The sequence below is a fragment of the Oryctolagus cuniculus genome, chromosome 17, assembly GCF_051225735.1.
Source record: "Oryctolagus cuniculus isolate XC-2025 breed Fujian yellow rabbit chromosome 17, ASM5122573v1, whole genome shotgun sequence".
Classification (NCBI taxonomy): domain Eukaryota; kingdom Metazoa; phylum Chordata; class Mammalia; order Lagomorpha; family Leporidae; genus Oryctolagus; species Oryctolagus cuniculus.
The window spans coordinates 20,350,874-20,371,447 of record NC_142883.1 but is presented as its reverse complement, the minus strand read 5'-3'; the positions used below and the strand labels follow the sequence as shown (position 1 = coordinate 20,371,447).

At 56.3% G+C, this 20,574-nt stretch overlaps 1 protein-coding gene across 2 annotated transcripts; it reads right to left on the bottom strand.

Moving 5' to 3' along the window:
- Positions 1 to 638: 638 nt before the first annotated feature.
- CAVIN1 (caveolae associated protein 1) lies at positions 639 to 12,227 on the bottom strand. 2 transcript variants are annotated; one of them, XM_051825010.3, is made up of 2 exons: positions 11,559 to 12,210; positions 639 to 2,713 (listed from the first exon to the last, which is right to left on the bottom strand). In XM_051825010.3, exons 1-2 carry the CDS (start codon positions 12,027 to 12,029, stop codon positions 2,036 to 2,038), a joined length of 1,149 nt encoding a protein of 382 aa, XP_051680970.1. In that variant the 5' UTR covers positions 12,030 to 12,210; the 3' UTR covers positions 639 to 2,035. The 2 variants fall into 2 exon arrangements, with proteins under 2 accessions (XP_051680970.1, XP_089173904.1); XM_089317778.1 differs by lacking the exon at positions 639 to 2,713 and adding an exon at positions 5,274 to 6,718 and having other exon boundaries at positions 11,559 to 12,227.
- Between the last annotated feature and the right edge of the window lie 8,347 nt (positions 12,228 to 20,574).

Here is a 20,574-nt window from a genome sequence, read left to right as displayed (position 1 = left end):
TTCTATCTCCTGGCTTCCGCCAGGCCCAGACCTGGCTGTTGCAGTCATTTGGGGAGTGAACCCAAGAATGGAAGATCTCTCTCTCACCTTTCAAATAAAAATAAATAAATAAAAATACAAAAGCAATTCTAGGCCAAAGTGCTTAGAGCTACAGTTTCTGGCATCAAGTTAAGGCTCCAGGGGGCTGGTGTTGTGGCACAGCAGGTTAATCCACCACCTTGCCACACTGGCATCCCAAATCAGAATGACAGTTTGAGTCCTGGCTGCTCCCTGCTACTACACCTGGGAAGGCAGTGGAAGATGGCCCACTTGCTTGGGCCCCTGCCACTCACGTGGGAGACCTGGATGGAGTTCCTGGCTCCTGGCTTTGACCTGGCCCAGACCAGCCCTAGCTGTTACAGCTATTTGATGGACCAACGGATGGTTCTCTTTCTGTCTCTGCCTCTCTCTCTGTAACTGTTAAATAATAATAATAATATATAAAAACTTAAAACACATAAAGTTAGGGCTCCATACACTGGGTCTCTCCTCCACCCAGCAAGTGTACACCAAGTACTGTCTTTTCCTCCCCTACTTCCTGTACCTGGTAATTTGTTCAACATAAACTGTCTTCAGAAAACATAGTCCAACACAGATCCTTCTAGAAAAGCAGGTTTATTGGTCGGGCTGCTCACCAGGACACAGCAAGGAGACAGGCTCCCCAGAGCCCACAGGAAACTCCATCAGCCCACGGCTCAGGCCCCTGCAGCCCATCAGCACCAGGGGACCTGGCCCCGCAACCTCCACCCTCCCCTCAGCGGTCGCCTCCAACCATTCAGAGGACAGAAGGGAACCGAGAAAAGGGAAAAGGAGAAGAAGAAAAAAAAAAAGGCAAAGCTTGTATTGTATAAAAGGTTGTGTCCCCAGGCTCGCCCCCCCACCCCACCCCTTTAAACAATTAATTAGCTGCAAGTCTAAAAAGCAGAGCTGGGGAAGACAAGGGACAGTGTCGGGGCCTTTCACGGGGAGGGCTGGAGCCTCCCCAGGAGAACCCGGGCAGGAAGCCGAGTCCCCTCGCCCCCAAGAGGCGAGGACACCAGCGGGGTCTTGGCAAGTGCTGCCGCTTTGGGGTACCAGCTCTGGAAGCCCTGCGGGGGCGAGCTGCCCCGCGCCGCGCTCTCCCTCGCCCCTCCGCCCCTCCGCCCCTCCGCCCCTCGGTAGCCTCCGTCTCCGCCGGGCAGGCCGCCGGACGCCCGGCGCTCTGCAGCCTGCTGCTGCCCCCTTGTGGGGCACTCACTTTCCGGACCGGCCTCGGAGCCCGGCGGAGGGGTCTGATGAAGCCTCGCTCCTCCTCTTCGGACCATCGCTTCCTCACACTGTCTTCCCTCCCTTCCGCCCCCGACGGGGGCCATGCTGCTAACGAGGGAACGTGTCGCCTCTGCACTCTTCGTCACCTTCCATTTTCCCTCCCGAGGCCTCAGCCCCGTGCGCGCTCCCGCGAGCAGGTGCGTAAACAAGGGAGTTTAAGGGTCGCACTCCCTCCCCAGGGCTCTTCCTCATTGAGAACCCCCACGGATAAAGCCTGTGCGGGGGGGCCCCTCTGCGGGGCGGGGCCCCTCTGCCGTCTTTCCCCCAGCTCCTCAGGTTCCGGTGGGGAGGTCTCGTCTCCTGCACCGGCCAAGGTCCCCTTTAGAATGCACTCGCCTCTTTGGTAAACTTGGCTTTGAAGCCAGCACAGGTCAGAAAGAGAAGGGAGAAGGCGAGCGAGCGGGAGTGGCAGCTTCGAAGCCGGGAGCGAGTGTGGCCGAGGGCAAGGCAGCCCCCGAGGGGCGCCCGCCAGCGGTCTCCTCCTGGGTCCACGACTGGGACACCCGGAGCACGGGTCACCCTCTCTTCCCACTTGTACCCGGACTCCGTCTACACTGGGACTCTGAGCCTCGTGGGGGCTGCCTCCCGCTCTGGGCTCCTCGGGCGGGGTGGGGGGTGCTGGGAGAGGTGGGGAAGGGGAGGCCGGGGTGGGGGCGGGGCAAGCGCGGCGGGGCGGGGCGCGGCCGGCTCAGTCGCTGTCGCTCTTGTCCACCAGCACGGCGTCCGACTCCTCGGTGATCTCCAGCAGCGTGTGCACGTCGGGGCTGCTGGCGCGCTCCGCGCCGGCCTCCTCATCGTCGGCGCCCACCTCCACCATCTCCGTGGCCTTGAGCACCTCCACCTCGCCCTCGCGGATCTTCTTGACGTGGAAGGTGAAGGGCGGCACCTTGTACACGGCCGTCTTGGAGCGCGCGTACACCACGTGGTCGGGCGTGAAGGACTTGCGCAGCTTGTCCCGCGACGTCTTGAGCTTCTCGCGCCGCTCGGCCGGCACCAGGCGCGTGCCCAGCTTGCTCATGCGCTTCTCCAGGGTGTGGCGCGTCTTCTCCAGGTTCTCCTTGGTCTTCAGGCGCGTCTTCTCCAGGTTCTCGCGTGTGCGCACCCTGGTCTTCTCCATCTTCTCCTTGGAGAAGGCCTTCTTGAAGTCGTCCACGCGCCGCAGGCCGCTGCGCTTGATGCGCTCGGCGCGAGACTCCTCGATGACCTCCTCCACCTCCACCGCCTCGTCGGACGACAGCTCCAGCGCCGCCGCGTCCTCCTCGGGCCTCTCGCCCTCGCCCGCCTCGTCGCCCTCCTTCTCCGGCAGCGCCTCGGCCTCTTTCAGCGACTTGCTGATGCTCAGTTTGGCCGGCAGCTTCACCTCGTCCTGCGGGGGAGAGAGGAGAGGAGATGAGAGGGGGCCCAAGAGGAGGGCCGGGCCGGGCCCCGGGGAGGGGGCACGCTGGGCGATGCCGGGGCGAGGAGGGCCACTGCATGGGACCCCAGGAGCCCGCCTGACTTGTTCGCCCCTAGAGAGAGACCTGCAGCTGCTGGCACACGGCTAGGCGCCCAGTAGGAGTACATGTGTTGAATGTCACGGACCAGACGGCCCGAGGGGGGAACCAGGCTTCAGGTCAGAGATGCACCTGCGTTAGGATCCCAGTACGGCTTAACATCCCTGCGCGCCCCCTGCCGCACCTTTACTGCCCCGGAGGCCCTGCGAGACATTGGAAATGGCAGAGCGCCCTCTGGTGCCCCGAGCCCCACACTGCCCGAGCCAGGCCCTAAAGCAAGAGGGCTTGGGAGAGTGGGCTTAGGGGCGTCGGGGTAGGGATGAGCTCACAGCCCATCCCCAGCGGCCCCCAGGGAGGGGAGCTTGAAGATAAAGTCGCCGGAGTGCGTGTCCCACACTCAAACCATTTCAGAACCAGCCTTAGGGAAGGACAGCTGTGGCCCAGCCCTCCCTTCGCTCTGCCCCCAGCCCCCACCCCAGCTAGAAACCCATGGAAAAGAGGAGACCAAGGAAAGCACTTGCGGTCTCCCCAGTCTCAGCATGTCTCTGCTTCTGATTTCTGTGCCTTGGAACACATGCTTGCTCCTGGCACCTCCACCCCCACCCCCACCCCAGGCCTGAGCTCAGAGGGCCTGGATGGTCCCAAATCCCGCAGGATCCTGGAGCTCAGAGCAGCCGCTTTGCTCTCCCTCTTCCCTTGGAGGACTCAGTGCTACCAGCATTTTCCATCCCGAGACTTTCCAAGATTCCTGACCCTGGACCAACATCCCATGATCTCAGGACCTCTCCTGGCCCCACTAGAAGGCAGGGGAAGCCAGGCCAGGAGGACGAAAGGGGCTAACTCTCCAGGCTCAGTGTAGGGACTTCAGATGAAGGAGTGAACCGACCGCTCTCATGGACACAAACACAAATACCGATACACAGGCCACCTGCTATAGAAATTCCCTTCCCAGCCCCCAGTCTCTTTCCTCTTCCCGCCCCCACCCTCAGGGTTTCCTGGTTTACACTGAAAACACCCCCTCCCGACTTCCTTCCCTCCCTGTCAATAGCATTAGCAGGGACAAAGAAGGAATGCTGGCTCTGCTTCTCCCAACTGGGCACCAGCTCTGCAGGGCACCAAGCCACCTCCAGTTCTCTGTTACCCTACTACACCTCCCAGCAGGCAAGGTGACCTGGGCACAGGGCATGCTGGGACTTGTAGTCTCCACCTGCCATAGGTGGCTTATGCTGTCTTGAGCCTCCTAGGGGTCTGTCCATCCCTCTGCCTCTTATCATGCACCGAGGCGTTGAAGGGGGTGTTTGGTTCTGTGCATCGGAGGGGTCCCACCTCTGCTGGTATCGCCTGCGATTGCCAGCTGTCCCCTTCGGGCCCCTGCAGTCATTCTCCCCACTGCCACTGCAGACCCGGAGTCCGTCACTAGCATGTGCATGTACATCATTTTAGGGCTGTCTAGGGGCCTCCTCTCCACTGCCACCTAGAATTTACCTGCAGCCCCAGGATCAAAAACATCTCAGCTCCTCCCTCTTCTTCAGTCTCCCACGCTAAAACACCACCAAAGTGTGGGGGGAGGGAGCCCCTCCTTTCCATAGGCTCAGACAAGGTGGACGTGCAAGGGAGGGACTGGGGGAGACGAGCAGGGAGCAGCCAGGAAGCAGTCCCAGCTGCTGGAGAACAAGTCCGCATTGTCCCCCGCCCCACCCCACCCCCCATCCCTGATTCTCCCTCTTGTTCCACCCTGACCCCAAAAGGCTGAGCTGGCTGATTTTCCTGGCCCCTGGCTTCTCAGAAAACGGTCTTTGCCAGCTGAGCTGGGGTGGACAGGGCAGTGGGGAGAGCTGCAGCCAATCCCAGTCTCCTAGTGCCCGAGCAAAGGTTTCAGTGCAACATCTGAGAGCAGCCCCCGCGAGGGCAGGTTCATTCCCGGGGTCTCCCCAGGCCAGAAAGGTGTTGGGGGGGGAGGCTATATAACCCCACGCATCTCAGGCTTCCCTGGGTGTGACGGCTTATACCAAAGGAGCTGCCTTCTTGGGGGACGGGTGGGAGACAGGCAAAGAAAGAAGCGGGCCTGAATGCCTGGACTCTGTCCAGAGGGCCAGTGCTAGAGGGTGTGCACCATTAGCTTTCCCCTCCATTAATGGACTTCTCCCCCCACCCCCACCCCCGGCTTTGCAAGGCAGGTTTCCCCCATGACTCACAGCCTTGGAGTGCTGTCTTGGGCCCACCCAGTCTGCCTGTTGCTACAACAACCTTCAACACAATCCAAAAGCACCTCCCCCCTCCCTGGGCACACAGGCCAGCACCTTTGTCCCACCCCTCCTTCCCTGGCAGAGCTCCGGAGCCCAAGGAGGGGCTTCGAGGGGGTGGCAAGGAGGGAAGGTTCTGCCTGTTCTGTTTTCCCGTTTTTATTAAACAAAACCACCACTCCCAACAGACCAGATTTCCACAGTTACCTTTAATGACCAGGTCTGAACAAAGCCATGCACAGCCTCCCGCCCCACCCCCCAACACACACAGCTCCCCAGCCCCGGAAGGCGCCTGTTCAGGACGGGTTTAGAGGAGCCCCAGGGAAGAGTCCAGTGTCCTCCCCTCCATCCCCCAACCTTGCTGTTTAAACTCAGGATCTTCTGGCTTAGACAGGTTTGCCTGAGGTTGTGATTTAATTGAGCACCTACTATGCGCCTTGGCCAGGCACTTCACATTTGTTAGGGAGAAGGGACAAGTGTCACAAGGCTTGGGTAAGAACCTCTCCAACTTAGTGCTAACCAGCTCTGTTCCCAATCCCTGCTGGGGAATGGCCAGAGGAGACACTGGAGGGGGGGTGGGGATTTGAAGCCCCAGCAGCTGCTTGGAGAGCACATTGGGAAAGGGAGAGAAAGTCCTAAACACTCAGGACTGCCCAGAGGGGCCCGGGCCAGGAGATGAAAGCCACCGGGGGCAGGGGACCTCCCTTCTGCCACAGCACACATTCTCGGCTGAGGCCAACAACGGATTCTTGGGCAGCCAGGGAGGAGGGACTTAGATATTCCCATGGTTTGCTGTGCTCCCGAGAGAACATGAGCAGATCCGGCATCCAACTATAGCATGCGCTGGGAGGGATGGCAATCGGGCAGATATCTAAAAGGGCTCCTTGGGTGATCATGGGGGGGAAAAAAAAAAAGAACCAAGCTCCAGGAGGCCCGAGGCCTGAGCCAAGCCAGGAAAGCAGCCTCCACAGCCTCTCAAGTTGGCAGTTTTTGGGTGCCCCGCCCAAGGCAGGATCTGGCAAACATAAGGGTTCTCTCTGAAAAACATTTTCTAAAAGAAAAAAAAAAAACTGGAAAAAATAAGTGTCAGTGTTTTCCTCTGCCCTGGGGAGGATGTGGAGAGGGCACAGAACAGAGGAACAGACCCCGGGCCCCAGCCCCCCGGAGGACCTGCCCCAGAGGGCCTTTGATCCAGGCGGGCCTGTCCGGAGGAGGAGGGTGTGGCGGAGCAGCCGCAGGCAGGACGTGCAGCTCCGTGCAAGGCAGCTTGGGCACAGCTCGGGCAAACAGAAACCAGGAAGGAGGAGAGGGCCCCTTCCCGTCACCTCCCACCCCCACTGCACGCACCACAGTGGCCTGAACGCTGCATAGGGCCGGGGGTTCCCCATGCCTGGCACCCACCCACAGTGGGCAGCGGCCCTAAACACCCCCACGGGCTGTCGGCTCCTGGGGGGCAGGCAGGGGCCCAGGCTCTGGGTAATAGGGCAGTGTCCTGGGCGTCTGCTCCAAGGCCTGGAGCTCAGGCACTGTGTCTATGTCGGGCTTCAGCTCAAAGGGCTCAGTCTCAGGCAGGAGGTCAAAAGGCACGATCTTGGGCGTGGCCAGGTCAGAGGGTGCTTTCAGCTTCTTCTTGGGCTAAGATGAGGAAAAGGGGTTTAAATGGGGCTTGGGATGGGTGTGGAGGGGGTTGAGAGAGAGAGGCCTTGGTGGCATGCAGACATGGGGCTGGTGAGGCGGAAGGGGATACACACTGTGTTAGAGGGGAAAGAAACCACAGTTCAGATGCTGCATCAAGAGGGTCCCGGCCGGGAAGGGTGGGACAACCCCAAGCCTACCAAGTGCTAAACACAAATGGACCCCACCTCCCTTCCTCTCTCTAGAATCTCCCCCAGTCTCATGCTTGGGCTCTGATCTTCCTCCTTTCCCCAGCATGGCTCCTGGGGGAGTGGGATGGTGGGGGCGGGAAGGAGTTTCCCACAAGGCCCCGTGGCTGGACTCTGCCTGGGGAGGTGCTGAGGAGTGAAAGGGAAAGCACACAAGTTCACGGCCATCAGGATCAGGCGCTACTCAGCCCCGTTCTCACTAGTCCCTGGGTCAGGGTGGGCACCGGGTGCTGCCCCGTATAGACAGAGGGGCAGGCACAGAACAGAGACTTCCTGGCCAGCCCTCTTTGGCCACGTCCTCACCTCCTGCTGCCCTTGCCACCCTCGTTCCCACCCAAAGCTTGGGATACCAGACACTAAAATGCACAGAGAAATCAGGATGCAAAAGCAAGATATTTTTAGGACATGAGGGCTTGTGTTTCAGGGCACCCAGGAGCACTCCCCAATTCTCCCTCCCGAGGGGCTGAACTGCCACTCTTGCTTTGGGTGGTCAGAAGTCAGTAGAGGGGCCGGCGCTGTGGAGCAGCAGGTTAAGCCATGGCCTGCAGTGCCAGCATCCCATATGGGCACTAGTTTGAGTCTCGGCTGCTCCACTTCTGATCCAGCTCCCTGCCAATGCACCTGGGAAAGCAGTGGAGGATGGCCCAAGTGCTTGTGCCCCTGCACCCACGTGGGAGATCAGGAAGAAGCTGCTGGCTTCTGGCTTTAGATTGAACAAGTTCCGGCCATTGCTGCCATTTGGGGAGTGAACCAGCAGGTAGAAGCTCTCTATCTCTCCCTCTCTCTGTAACTCTGACTTTCAAATAAATAATTAAAAAAAAAAGTCAGTAGAGAGGGACATGTGGGTACTACCAGGCTTGGGCAGTGACTGCTCAGTAAGGCCTAAAGTCACCAAAACCAAAGCGGCAGGCCCTGCATGGCCCTCTCCCAGGCAGATTTGAGTCCATGCCAGGGGACACCCGTGGCCAACCAGAAGTCCCACTCCTTACACCCTGCACCCCTCCCCGAATTGGGCCAGGTGACCGCACCTTGCCTCTACTTCAGCACTCATGAGGCTTGCAGCTAATGGCCACTGGTGGGCAACACGGCAAACCCTGACCCCCCATCCCCCGCAACACACACACAAAGCAGCCCAAGGCCAGAACTGTGTAACCATCTCCATGGGAGAATGGAGCCAGAACTCCCCGGGGCAGGGCAAGGCCTGGGCGGTGGGGTGGGGGTGGGGAACAGTGAGGGCAGCAGGAGGGATACACCTGGGCTCCCCACCTGAACCCCCAGTCACTCGCATGTCATTGGATGAGTGATTTCTCCTGCTCTGGGCCCCAGCTTCCCAAGCTAGAATTATTCCCAAGCGAATTCTCTTTAAGGTGTCGTCTAGCTCAAAAGTCTAGGCTAGGAGGAGGGCACTTTAAAAAGTGCATGGAAAAGCAGAGTTAAAAGATGTTTATTTTAGGGCAAAACATTTGAAATCCACGTACGGAGTTTTCAAAATATACGTTCCTTGACTACCAGTTGTGCACCGTGCTATTGCCTCGCTTTTCTGACTCTGAGCTTTACGGTAGTCAAATTTTATTTAAATAGAGGGGGAGGAGCAGGCGGATAGCATGATTTCCTTTAGTCCTGGTATACCCTAAAAATACGCTCCCAGCTTTGGACTCTGGCCAGGGAAAACAACCCAAAATCAGCTATCTTGGAATTGGGGTAGGGCCCGCTCTTTCCATGGCCACTGGGCGGAAGAGGTGAGAGGAACCAGAGCCCGGGTTGGGAATAATTTTGGACAAAAGTTTGGGGTTCTTATGGAGCAAGGTAGCTGTGATTTGTCCAGGAAGGAGTGATGGGCGGGGTTAGGATTTGGGGAGGAGGAGCCATCGAGCCCTCATTCCAGCCCTGGAGTTCCCCCAGCCCGGGGAGCACACTGCTCTGGGAAACATTCACTTCCATTTCATCTCCCATCTCTGGGTTCTCAACGAACTCGAGTATAAACTCCGGATCGTTGTCTGGGAGAACTGAGTCTTTAAGCATTGCAGTCCTGAGGTGTCAGAGCCGCCGCCCCCTGCCCACCACCTGGCCTGGTCCTCCCGGCAGCCCTGAGTCCACTAACTCCGGCTCTTGCTTCTCCAGTCCCTGGCTGCCACCCCAGAGGAGGGGGAGGCCAAAGTGCCCGTCTCCATGGGATGCAGGAAGGGAAACGCCACACAAGCACAGAAATGGCTCCGACGCCAGTTCCAGACGAGGGCTCTACCATCCCTGCGAGGCCTCTAACATCCCACACCAGCAGCTGCTGGATTTCATGTTTGTGTGTTATGGGGAGGGGGTGTCAAATGCAAACTGGACCTAGGAAATCATGACAGCTACAAGTTCCCTGAACCCAGGGTGGAGCTGACCAGGGACCTCCTGCATCGGCCCCAGCGCTGGGCTCTCCCTACAGCCCCTGCCACTGCCACATCATCACCTCCCACCTCTGCAGCCCCTCCTCCACCCTCCCCTGCAGAGAACTCCCCCTGGCGCCCCGGCCCTTTCTCCAGGGGCCGCCCCTGCAGCCTGCCTTCACCATAAATGCTGCTGCCCCCCCGTCTTCCCTATTAGGTCTGCCAAGGCACTGGGCTATTTTTGCTTCATTCTCTTCTCAGGGGCAGACCTGGGGGAGGAGCGGCCGCTGAACCCCACCCCCCGGCCCCCACCTGCAACATCTGCTCCGCAGCTCAGGGAAGTGCTGCTTCCTCGAGCCACGCCCAGCTGCGGGAAACTCTTCGTCAACTCTGAGCTCCTCCCTGGGTAGGGGGTACTTTTTGAGAGTACTTATTTCCCCTGCGGCTCCTGGGCTTATGCTCTGCCTGTCACTGGCCCTGGTTTACTACCAATGCAGTCAGCGCCCTGTGTGGTTAGGAATCCCCTCGCCACCACCTCCATGCAGGACCCCCTCGCAAGGCGCCGCTGGCCTCTGCAGGGAAGTCTCTCTCCCCTCCCACCGCTCCTTCTCTTGGGATCTTTGTCTTTGGCACAGCGGGGTTACTTGGAGGGCTCTCTGGTGGGGGACATTTAGAGCAGGAAGGCTCACCCGTGCAGTGCGGCCTGCTGGCCCAGGCCCCTGCTTGTCCCTCTCTCCTCAATGTCCCCTAGGGTTAAGCAGGTCTCAAACAGTATCTCACACAGTTCCCCACCACCACCACCGCCAAATCCTGTTTCCTCCAAACACTTAGCTTCGTGGAAACAGCTCCAGGCAAACCTTTGATAGCAAACAGTGCTGTAATTGAGGGCAGTTCTGGACTTTAAAGGCCAAGGAAGTGCCTCTTAGGAGATAGTGGGTCAGGGTGGGGAGGGGGACAATGCCATCCCAGCCTCCGCCCACAGATGGGCACCAGCAGACCTCCCTGTCTCTACCCTCCCCAAACCTCTGTGCCAATTTGCAGCTCTCTTAGGTCTCCCTAAAGAGCCCAAGGACTTCTTCATGAGAGGTAGCTTAACCAGGCCCCAGAGCCCTCAGTGAAATAGGGCTTCCCCGGAAGGGTCTTCTCAGGGGGGCGGGGGTGGTCTGGCCTTCCCGGTCTTTCCACTCCTGTCCGTAGAGAGAGGAGCAGAGGCTAAGCCTACAGCCCCCAGGATCCCGCCTCCCTCGGGCAGGAGCATCAGCCAGGCCTGCGGGACGCAGGGAGAAGGGATCCAAGGATCACCACAGCCCCTGGTTCGGAGTGCGCTGGGCAGGGGAATGGTGAGGAGGAGAACACTGAAACTCCCGGGCTTAAATTTGGGGCTAGGATATAAAAATCACATTTATATCCAGGCGGGAGAGACGGGAAGAGGTGCACAGGCAGCAGCGGGCGGCCTGGGGCGCGCCAGCCTCCTCCCGCCAGCCGCTCGGCTTCTCCGGCCCCTGCCCCCGCAGGTGTGCGGGGTGAGACCACGCGCCTAGACCGCGGGACCCCGCCGCCCGCGCACCCTCCTCCACCAGCCTCTAGGAGGCCCTGGGTACCGGCGCGCGGCCGGGACGGTGTCCCCAAGGGCCCGAAAGCGCCAGGAGGCCGGGGACAGGTCGCGGCGAGGGGACAGGGGTGGACAGCGGAGGCTGATGCGGGGGCGTGGGGTCCGGGGAGGGGGGCTGGCTGTCGCGTCCCCCGCCTGGCGCAGCCCCCGCCAGTGCGTTCCTGAGCCCTGAATCACCCGCTATATCGGGCGGCAGCGCCGGAGGCCCCAGGTCCGGGCCCTGCAGCCAGTGTCCGCTTACAGAGGGCCCCAAAAGCCGCCAGGGACCCCTGGCATTCCTCGAAACTTCCCCCAAGTAGAAAAGCGCTGAACTGAGCCAAGTTGGAAGCGGTCTGCGAGGGGCAGCGTCCCCAAGTCTGGCCCTCTAACCTAGTTCAGCTGGGAGTTTGGGGCCGGAGGGAGGGGCCTGGGTGGGGTGGCGCGGGGTACTGGCGCGCCCCCAAAATCCCGCCGCTCCCCTAGACCCCACCCCACTGCAGCCGTGCTCCCTGGAAGGAGGGCAGATCTCGTGGGCCCGGCAGGCTGGAGAGCCGCGCCGCGGGCAGGTCTCCCCGCCCCACGCCCCGGGCCGGGGACGCGCGAGCTCGGCGCGGTCCGCCCCGCGGGCTCACCTGGTAGATCATGACTTTGAAGTTGCGGCGCCGCAGCAGTTCGGCCTCGTTGACCTCCAGCTTCTTGATCTGGCCGGCCTGGCGCTCCAGGCTGCCGCGCACCGTCTTCACGTTGACGCTGACCTTGCGCACCTTCTCCAGCAGCTTGCTCACCGTGTTGCTCGTGGTGGCGTGCGCCTTGCCCAGCTTGGCCAGCTCGCCCTGGATGCTCTGCACCGCGCCCTCCATCTCCGCCTGCCGCTCCTCCAGCTGCGCTTGGGTCAGCTGGATCTGGTCGACGGCGCCGATGATTTTATCCAGAAGGCTCAGCACCAGCACGCCATTCACCTGGTCCGACTTGATCAGCTCCTCCGAGCCGGCCCCCGACGGCTCCTCAGCGGCGGGCGCCCCGACCTGGGAGGGCTCCCGGTCCTCGACCTCGGGCGTCCCGGAGAACGGCCGTTCGACGATGTGCAGCGTGACGTCCTCCATGGCTGCCCGGAGCCGTGCGGGGCCGGCCGAGAGGAGCTGAAGCTGGAGCGGGAGCCCGAGGCCCGGAGAGAAGGGGAGCGGGAGGGGGAAGCGAGCGAGAGCGGAGAGCCGGGGAAACTCGAGCCACGTCCGTGCGCACCGGGACGGCGGCCAGCACTGCGGGGCGGGGGATCCGTGCGCTGCCCCACTCGGCGGCCGAACCCTGGAGCCTCGGCCCCCATTGGCTGGCCCCACCCCAGAAAGGGAGGGACCGGGGCAGAAGGGGAGACTGGCGGCGGGGGGGGCCCGGAGGGGGCCCTGGAGCTGAGCGCCCCACCCTGCCCCGGCGTGGTTGGAATAGTTGGAGCGGGAGACCCGGGGCTCGGCTGCGGAGGCGGTGGGAGCGGGACGGGACGCAGGCCGAGGAATGTAAGGGGGTGGGGTGGGGTGGGGTGAAGTGAGGGGCGGCGGGGGCGGGGGGCGGGAGTGTGGCTCTAGTTTCCCTCTCGCTTTTTTATTTATTTATTTATTTACTTTTAATTGCGAGACCCACTTCAGCGTTTTTAGGGCTGGGAGTCAGGTGGGCGCTGAGATCCCGCCATGACGTGTGGACAAAACCTGCGTACCGAACAGAGGGTCTCCACAAAGTCCGCGCAAAAGGTGTATTACCGTAAATCCAGTTTTCCACGAACTCTTTGAAACCCCCTCCTACTTGCCTGTGCCTGGTGTTGAGGAGCCACTGGACAGAATCCTTGCCCTCGTCCTTGATCAGCTTTTCCAAGACCCCCCCCCCCCCAGTTACCAACATTTGTTAAAAGCTTGAGGGGTTGTTTGGGGAAAGGAAGGAGGAGACAAGTGGTGGTGAGGGGCGGCAGAGCTCCTCCCCGTTCTCCCAGGACCATCCTGACAGCAGGATTACCTGGGCAGTGAGATGGAAAGAAGCGCTTTCCCCCACCTCTCACCTCTCTCTGTGAACCCCCTTTCCTGGTGCTCCAGCGCCCTGAGGACTGTACCCGGACTCCTACCTGCCCACTGCACAGAGGGAAGGCTGCGCGAGGTCACTCTGGGTTAGTGTTAGCTGAACCTAGGTCCCTGAACTCCGGCTCCCTCCTTCCCTCCACCTTAACAGCTAAAGCTCTTACACTGACTGGGAGGTGGGCAACCGACAGCAACCCACATGTGCTGCTTTTGAGCCTGCTGGCAAGAGGGTTCACTAAAACATACTTTCCCCACGGTGGGTGCAAAGGAGCAGGCACCAGCGCAGAAGTGCTGAGAACCAGAGGTTGCCCACCTTGCCCCCCCTGCCACCACCACCCCCCCCACCCCGGTTGCTGGGGCTGAGTTCCCTGGAGGGGCCCCAACTCCCTTTCCCACAGAAAAGCTGCAAACCTTTTCCCTGCTTAGGAAACCAGGCCTGGGTTTCCAGAGCTGGAGGGATGACGATGCTGGCAAAAGGTCACTGCTAGTGGGGCATCCATCACCACTGGGCAAAGTGAAAAGTTGCTGTGTGTGACCCCAGGCTCCATTCGTCCAGCCAGAGCCGCCCCCAAGCAAGCGAGCTCTCAGTGGCCCGGGCAGTGCCCTAACGACCACTGAGTCAGGTATGTTGCCTGCAGAAACGTGTGAGGTTCAAATACAGCAAACTGGTATATGTAATTGTGTATTATTATGCAAATAGCTACTAGAACTGGCAGATTACCAACTGCCAGTTGGATTTTAGAATCTAAAAGACATAACAAACTAAGTTCCTTTCACTGAGGACTGATAAAGCTTTTAGAAAATAAAGTACAGTTGAGAACCTTCCTGGACCTTCGTAAGGTTCTTATAACTTAAAATTGATCATTTTAGCAGGTGACACCCAAAGCACAAATTGTAAATAGCACTCAAAGAAATACAGTGACGAGAAATTTTTTTTTCTATCCCTACCCCCAGACGCTAGTTTCCATTCCAGGAAACAACTATTGTTACCATTTTCTTGTAGAATGTTCTAAAGAAAAATTCTGCATTATAATCATACAAAGAGAGCTTCAAAAGTTGGTGGGGAAAATGAAATTAAAAGATAACACACATTTCCACGGACGTTTTTTAAAAAGGTTTTTATTTATTTATTTGAAAAACAGAGTTACAGAGAGGCAGAGAGAGAGAGAGAGAGAGAGAGAGAGTTCTTATATCTGCTGGCTCACTCACTTCCCAGATGGCTTCAATGGCCGGAGCTGGGCTGGCTCTGAAACCAGGAGCCAGGAGCTTCTTCCGGGTCTCCCACGTGGGTGCAGGGGCCCAAGGACCTGGGCCATCTTCCACTGCTTTCCCAGGCCATAGCAGAGGGCTGAATCAGAAGTGGAACAGCTGGGACTTGAAGCAGCGCCCATATGGGATGCCAGCACTGCAGGTGGCGGCTTTACCCGCTATGCCACAGTGTCGGCCCCTCCACAAACTGTTTGACGCCCCCTTATATACCAGGGTACTTCAAAATGTTTGTTAAAAATGTGCATATCTTAATTCTATTTTCCATGAACTTTATGAAGTACCCTCATACATACAAATATATTTCAACACTTTGCTTTTTTTCTTTTTAGCTACTAATATATGTTGGCTATTGCTTCCTATCAGTACATGTGAGACAGCCTTGTTTTCCGAGTAGGGATTACACTGTACTTATCACACCAGGATGCTATCAATGGACATTTACAGATTGCAGTTTAAGCTCTCATGACGGGTTGCTGAGGAAGAGTGTTAGTATTGCTTTGTTTTGTTTTTGGCTACCTGCTTGCTAGAAGAAATTAAGTCCACACCATTCTGGAAATGTATTTCTATTCCCGTTCTTCACAAAGGAATGTCCGTACTTGCGTCTGAGTCAAATTATGTCCCAGGAATACTCCAGTGAGTGCATCTCTGACTCATTTCATGCCTCCTTCACAGAATTCTTGCAAAAGGGCCCTGCCCCTTGCATAGCTATGTTGACTTTCTCTCACTGTTCCACTTATGACTCACTGCCAGCCTCATCCAACAGGGGGCATGTTGAGCCGCGGTGCACCAGCTTACCAACACCCACACCCACCACGGGGACAGCACAGTCCTTTCTGGAGCATTCCACTCGGGTGCAGAGAAAATAAGCAGCTTCTCCCCATCTGTAGTTGCTTTCAGCACCCCGTTGGTGCTTTGCATTTTCCATTGCTCACTCTGTCTGCCCACAGGCACACTGTTCCATTGTGTGCTTTCAGCCGCAGAGACAGAGACTATAAAAGGGAGAGTGAAGTCAAAGCAAACAACCCCTTTGGCCCAGAAAAGAACACCAAGATGCAACCGAGTCAGCAGCTAGAGTCTGACACCCTCGCATATCCCTCCGCCCGTCCATCCATCCGTCCACCTGTTCAGCGAAGTGTGACTACTAACCAGGAGCCAGCCCTGGGGCTAGGGACTTTAGTGAGAATGCATAAAGTCCAGTTCCTCACAGTGCAGCAGGAAGACAGATGCACAAGTAGCTTCTGGCATAACAAGGCAGGCACTCCAACAGCTTAGGGAAGGGGGTCACGCCGTGGGGCAGGAGACATGTGGGGCAGGGTCCCCAGGGGACAGTGCCGAGGTCTAACGGGCAAGGCAGGGAGCCCCTCCTAACCCCCATGCACGGGGAATAGCCAGGCATTGCTCAACTGTTCCTATCATGGTTCTGCCCTGAGTCTTATCAGTTTACATTTAGGGTTATCCAGTAGATGCTGTGATGTGTTCCATCAGTGTTGGAACCGCACTGGGAGAGATCCTAGGGCGACACAGTGTTTGTTATTCATGAACAGCTGGGATGAGTGACGTGTCTCACATCAGAGAACCCATCCTGTGTGGAAGCCCCGCCCTCTGCAGCTGGCTGGCAGCTGCCATGCACCGCGGTGGGGTTTTTGTTTTTGTTTTTGCCAGCTCTATAGGCACTGCTCTTATCTCTCTCATCAACGAACCATGCCTGTCTTATTTGTCCATTTCTCTTCCTCAAAAATTCCTTCCTTTCTTCAAACATTAAGAGGTAGAGTAACTCCTGAGCCAGAAAACAATGAAGATTATTTATTCAGTGCTGATTTAGGCATAACTTGGCGGTGTTACCACTTAAAGGACCCAGCCAGTGCATTTACTGTGGGGTAGGAGATTTTGTTTTAGCGAAATGGTGTCTCAGGCCCACAAAGAGAAAATATCAAGAACACAGGTTAATGAAATACCACGGAATCTCTCCTTCTTGTCTTGAACAAGCACTTGCCTTCTTCTTCTGAAAAACAAAACAAAAACAAGCACACACACACACACAGAGAAAAATCCCAGGGCAAATGGATGGAACTTTCCTGTCTGCTGGAGGTGGAGCCACCTATTTTCTCTTTCTGTTCAAACTCTGTCTTCTACAACTGCACCTACCAACCCCTCACCTTGACCTACCATAGTTTATCCAAAGAAAGAGCCTTCCTCGCTGCTGAAAGAGCACTCAAAAGTCACCAGGAAACTTTATATCCCACCAAGTATCTCTCCTTTTCTAATTTTACTAGGACTCTGCTTTAAATAAAGCAGTTTTTTTTTTTTTTAAATCCCTGCTGACCAAGATCCTTGTGGATCTTCCTTTTGGCCTTGGGACACTGTATTATTCTTATTTCTTTCATGTCCTATTTGCTAGCTTATTTTTTCTTTCATTTTCCTTTTTTTAAAAAATAAGTTTTTAAAACTGCTGACAATAGTACAAATTAGCCACTTTATGAAGGCGTAATTCACATATCACACAATTTACCTACAGTATACAATTCAGTGGTTTTTATTTTATTTTACAAATTAAAAAATTTTTATTTGAGAGACAGAGAAAGACAGAGCTCTCATCACTGGTTCACTCCCCAGATGCCTGCAGCAGCTGGGGCTGAACCACGCCAAAGCCCAGGGCTGGGAACTCAGTCCAGGTCTCCCACATGGGTGGCAGGGGTCCAAGTACTTGAGACCTCACCTGCTGCCTCCCAGGGCGTGTATTAGCAGGAAGCTGTAACTGGAGCTTGGACTTGAACCCAGGCACTCTGGTACGGGACACAGGCATCCCCAGCAGTGTCCCAACTGCTGCACAGTGCTGGGTGCTCCTGGCATAATGTTTTTATGTCACATGTTGCAGTACGTATCAAGACTTGAGTTGTTTTTGTGGCAGAATAATCTTCCATTGTATGAATATGCCATATGGTGTTTATTCATCAGCTCATGGAAATTTGAGTTATTTCCATCCTGGGGCTATTATGAGTAATTCAGCTAGGAGCTCCCATGCAATTTTTTTTTTTCAAATCCCATTTTCTTAATTTCCTGTTGATTCTGTCTCAGCCCTTTGCTCTTCCTTCAGGCATCTTCCCTTTTTCTTCATCTTCTCCATGGCGTCCTTCTTACCAGGGTGCTACAAGTGTCTCTATTCCTGAAATGGGGAAATACTAAAAATATTTAGGGGCTGGGATTGTGGCACAGCAGATTAACTGCTACTTGTGATGCCAGCATCCCACGACTCACCCCAGCACCTCTGCTTCCAATCCAGCTACCTGCTGTGCACCTGGGAGGCAGCAGATGATGACACAGGTACTTGAATTCTTTTTTTTTTTTTTAAAGATTTATTTATTTGAAAGACAGAGTTACAGAGAGAGGTCTTCCATCCACTGGTTCACTCCCCAGTTGGCCACAGCAGTTGGAGCTGAGCTGATCCAAAGCCAGGAGCCAGGAGCTTCTTCCAGGTCTCCCATGTGGGTGCAGGGGCCCAAGGACTTGGGCCATCTTCTACTGCTTTCCCAGGCCATAGCAGAGAGCTCGATCGGAAATGGAGCAGCCAGGACTTGAACTGGTGTCCATATGGAATGCTGGCGCTGCAGGCTGGGGCTTTAATCTACTGCACCACAGCGCCAGCCCCAGTACTTGGATTCTTGCCACTCACATAGGAGATCTGAATGAAGTCCTGAGCTCCTGGCTTCAGCCTGGCCCAGACATGGCTGTTAGGGCCATTTGGGGAATGACCCACTGATGGGATTCCACAGGTGGAAATTCCATACCTGACATCATGATGAATTGCAGTCAAAGCACAGGTGCAGGGCTGGCATCGTGGTGCAGTGGGTTAGGCTGCCATTTGCAACAGTGTTATCCTGTATTGGAATGCCTGTTCAAGTCTTAGCTGCCCCGCTTCTGATCCAACTCCTTGCTAACACACCTGGGAAAGCAACAGAAGATGGCCCGGGTGCTTGGGCCCCAGACACCCACACGCAAGACCCGGATGGAATCCTTGGCTCCTGGCTTTAACCTGCAGCCATTCAGGGAATGAACCAGTGGGTGGAAATCTCTTCCTATCCCTCTCCCTCCCCCTTTTCTCTGTCACTCTGCCTTTCAAATAAATAGATAAATCTTTAATGGGGGAAAAAACCCATAGGTGCAGGGATAGATATTTGGTCCAGCAGTTAAGAGGCTGCTTGGGATGCCCACATCCCATATCAGAGTGCCTGGGTTTGAGTCCTGGTTCTTTTTTTTTTTTTTTTTTTTTTTTGACAGGCAGAGTGGACAGTGAGAGAGACAGAGAGAAAGGTCTTCCTTTTGCCATTGGTTCACCCTCCAATGGCCGCCGCAGCCGGTGCACCGCGCTGATCCGAAGGCAGGAGCCAGGTGCTTCTCCTGGTCTCCCATGGGGTGCAGGGCCCAAGTTCTTGGGCCATCCTCCACTGCACTCCCTGGCCACAGCAGAGAGCTGGCCTGGAAGAGGGGCAACCGGGACAGAATCCGGCGCCCCGACCGGGACTAGAACCCAGGGTGCCGGCACCGCAAGGCGGAGGATTAGCCTAGTGAGCTGCGGCACCGGCTTGAGTCCTGGTTCTGCTCCCAACTCCAGCTTCCTGCTAGTACCCACCTTGGGAGGTGGTGGCTCAAGTAACTGGGTTCCTGCCACCCACATGGAGGTCTGGCTCCCAGTTTTGGCCTGGCCCATCTCTAGCTTTTGCAGACATCTGGGGAGTGAACCAGCAGATGGAACTTCTCCCCCTGTCTGTCTCTCTGTGTCTTTCTTTTTCACAAATAAATTAAATAAGGATTTTTTAAAATGCAGGTACAGTAAAATCTTGTATAAAATTACCTCTGGGCTATGTGTGTATACGGTATATATAAAATATAAATGTATTCTGTATTTAGGCTTAGGTCCCATCCCCAAGATAGCTCATTACATATCCAAAATGCAAAAAATGCTGCAATCCAAAACATTCTGGTCTCAAGTATTTTGGACACAGATATTCAACCTGTAGTCCTTTTCTGTGCCAGGAATTATCCAAGGGATCCTAAAACAATCGTTGAATCCCATGAGACCAGGAAGATTCTGAGGGGCTCTTGAGGGAGGAGGGTTGGGGCAGTGCTGCTTACCAATATGTGCATAAACTATTTTGATATTTTTAATGGTCAGCCTTGGGCCCTGGTCAGTCTCTCAGACACTGGGGCCTCGCCTCATCTCCTACTGCTTGCAGTCCTAGCTGGAGGTCCCACCATCACCCCAACTCTACACATAGAAGCTAAGCTAAGACCCTTCATTATTTTCTTACTTTGGTCAGTGGTACCAGCATCTAATCACCAGGGACTCCAACCTTGAAGTTCTCATTTGTGGGTGATGCTGTGTCTGGCTGGGAGACTGCCTGCCCTGCCCATGCAGGAGGCTGAGGGGCGGGCACACCATGCCTCCTGGGAAGGACCCTATGACCTGACTGCTGGCAGGCAGCGGGAGCCCCAGGCGCATGTCCCTCACCCCGCTTCCTTGAAGGGCCTTGTAACTGCCAACCAGGTAAACAGCTTCCGAGTGTGGCCCAGGCCCATAGGGACCACCTGGGAGGCCACACAGGCTACGTGACCCTCAAGCTGATTGGAGAAGCATTGTGGCGCCGATATCAGCTTTATCCTATAGAATTAGTGTTGCCCTGAGTTAGCTTCGCCCCCTCTGCCTGCTGTGTAAAAGGTGTGCTTGGCTGTCAATAAACGGACATGTTCACCAAAACTTGTCTCCAGTGCTTCTTGTTGAGGAACGCCGTCGCCCCACCATCCGGGCAGTGCAGGCCTTGAAGGAAGAGCCCACAATCATTAACTCTCCTCCCTCCCCACCTCCCAGCAAACTAAATCTCAACTGCTGCCTCCATTTCTGCCCTCCTCCCATTCCCACTCCCGTGGCCGAATCTCTGGCCCTGCTGTTGCCAGCTGAAGCCTGCCCTGCTGTACTTTCCTATTTTGTCTCTGTGCCTCTCGTGTCTTCCCTCCAGCTCACCCTACGTGCACAGCACTGCCAGTTAAGCTTCCTCTAGCGCTGTCTCCCCTCTGTGAAAGCTCATTCTGTCTTACCTTACTCAGTACAGTAGCGATGTATTACTTTTGCTTGGCACCTACTACTGAATACGTGTTGTTGATGATGATAATGAAGATGATAGAGAATTCCTTCCTTTAAAAAAAAAAGAATTGTTTAATTTATTTGAAAGAGAGATACAGAGAGAGGTAGAGCCAGAGAGGGAGAGAGGTCTTCCACTCTGCTGGTTCACTCCCCAAATAATCACAAAGGCCAGAACTGAGCTGA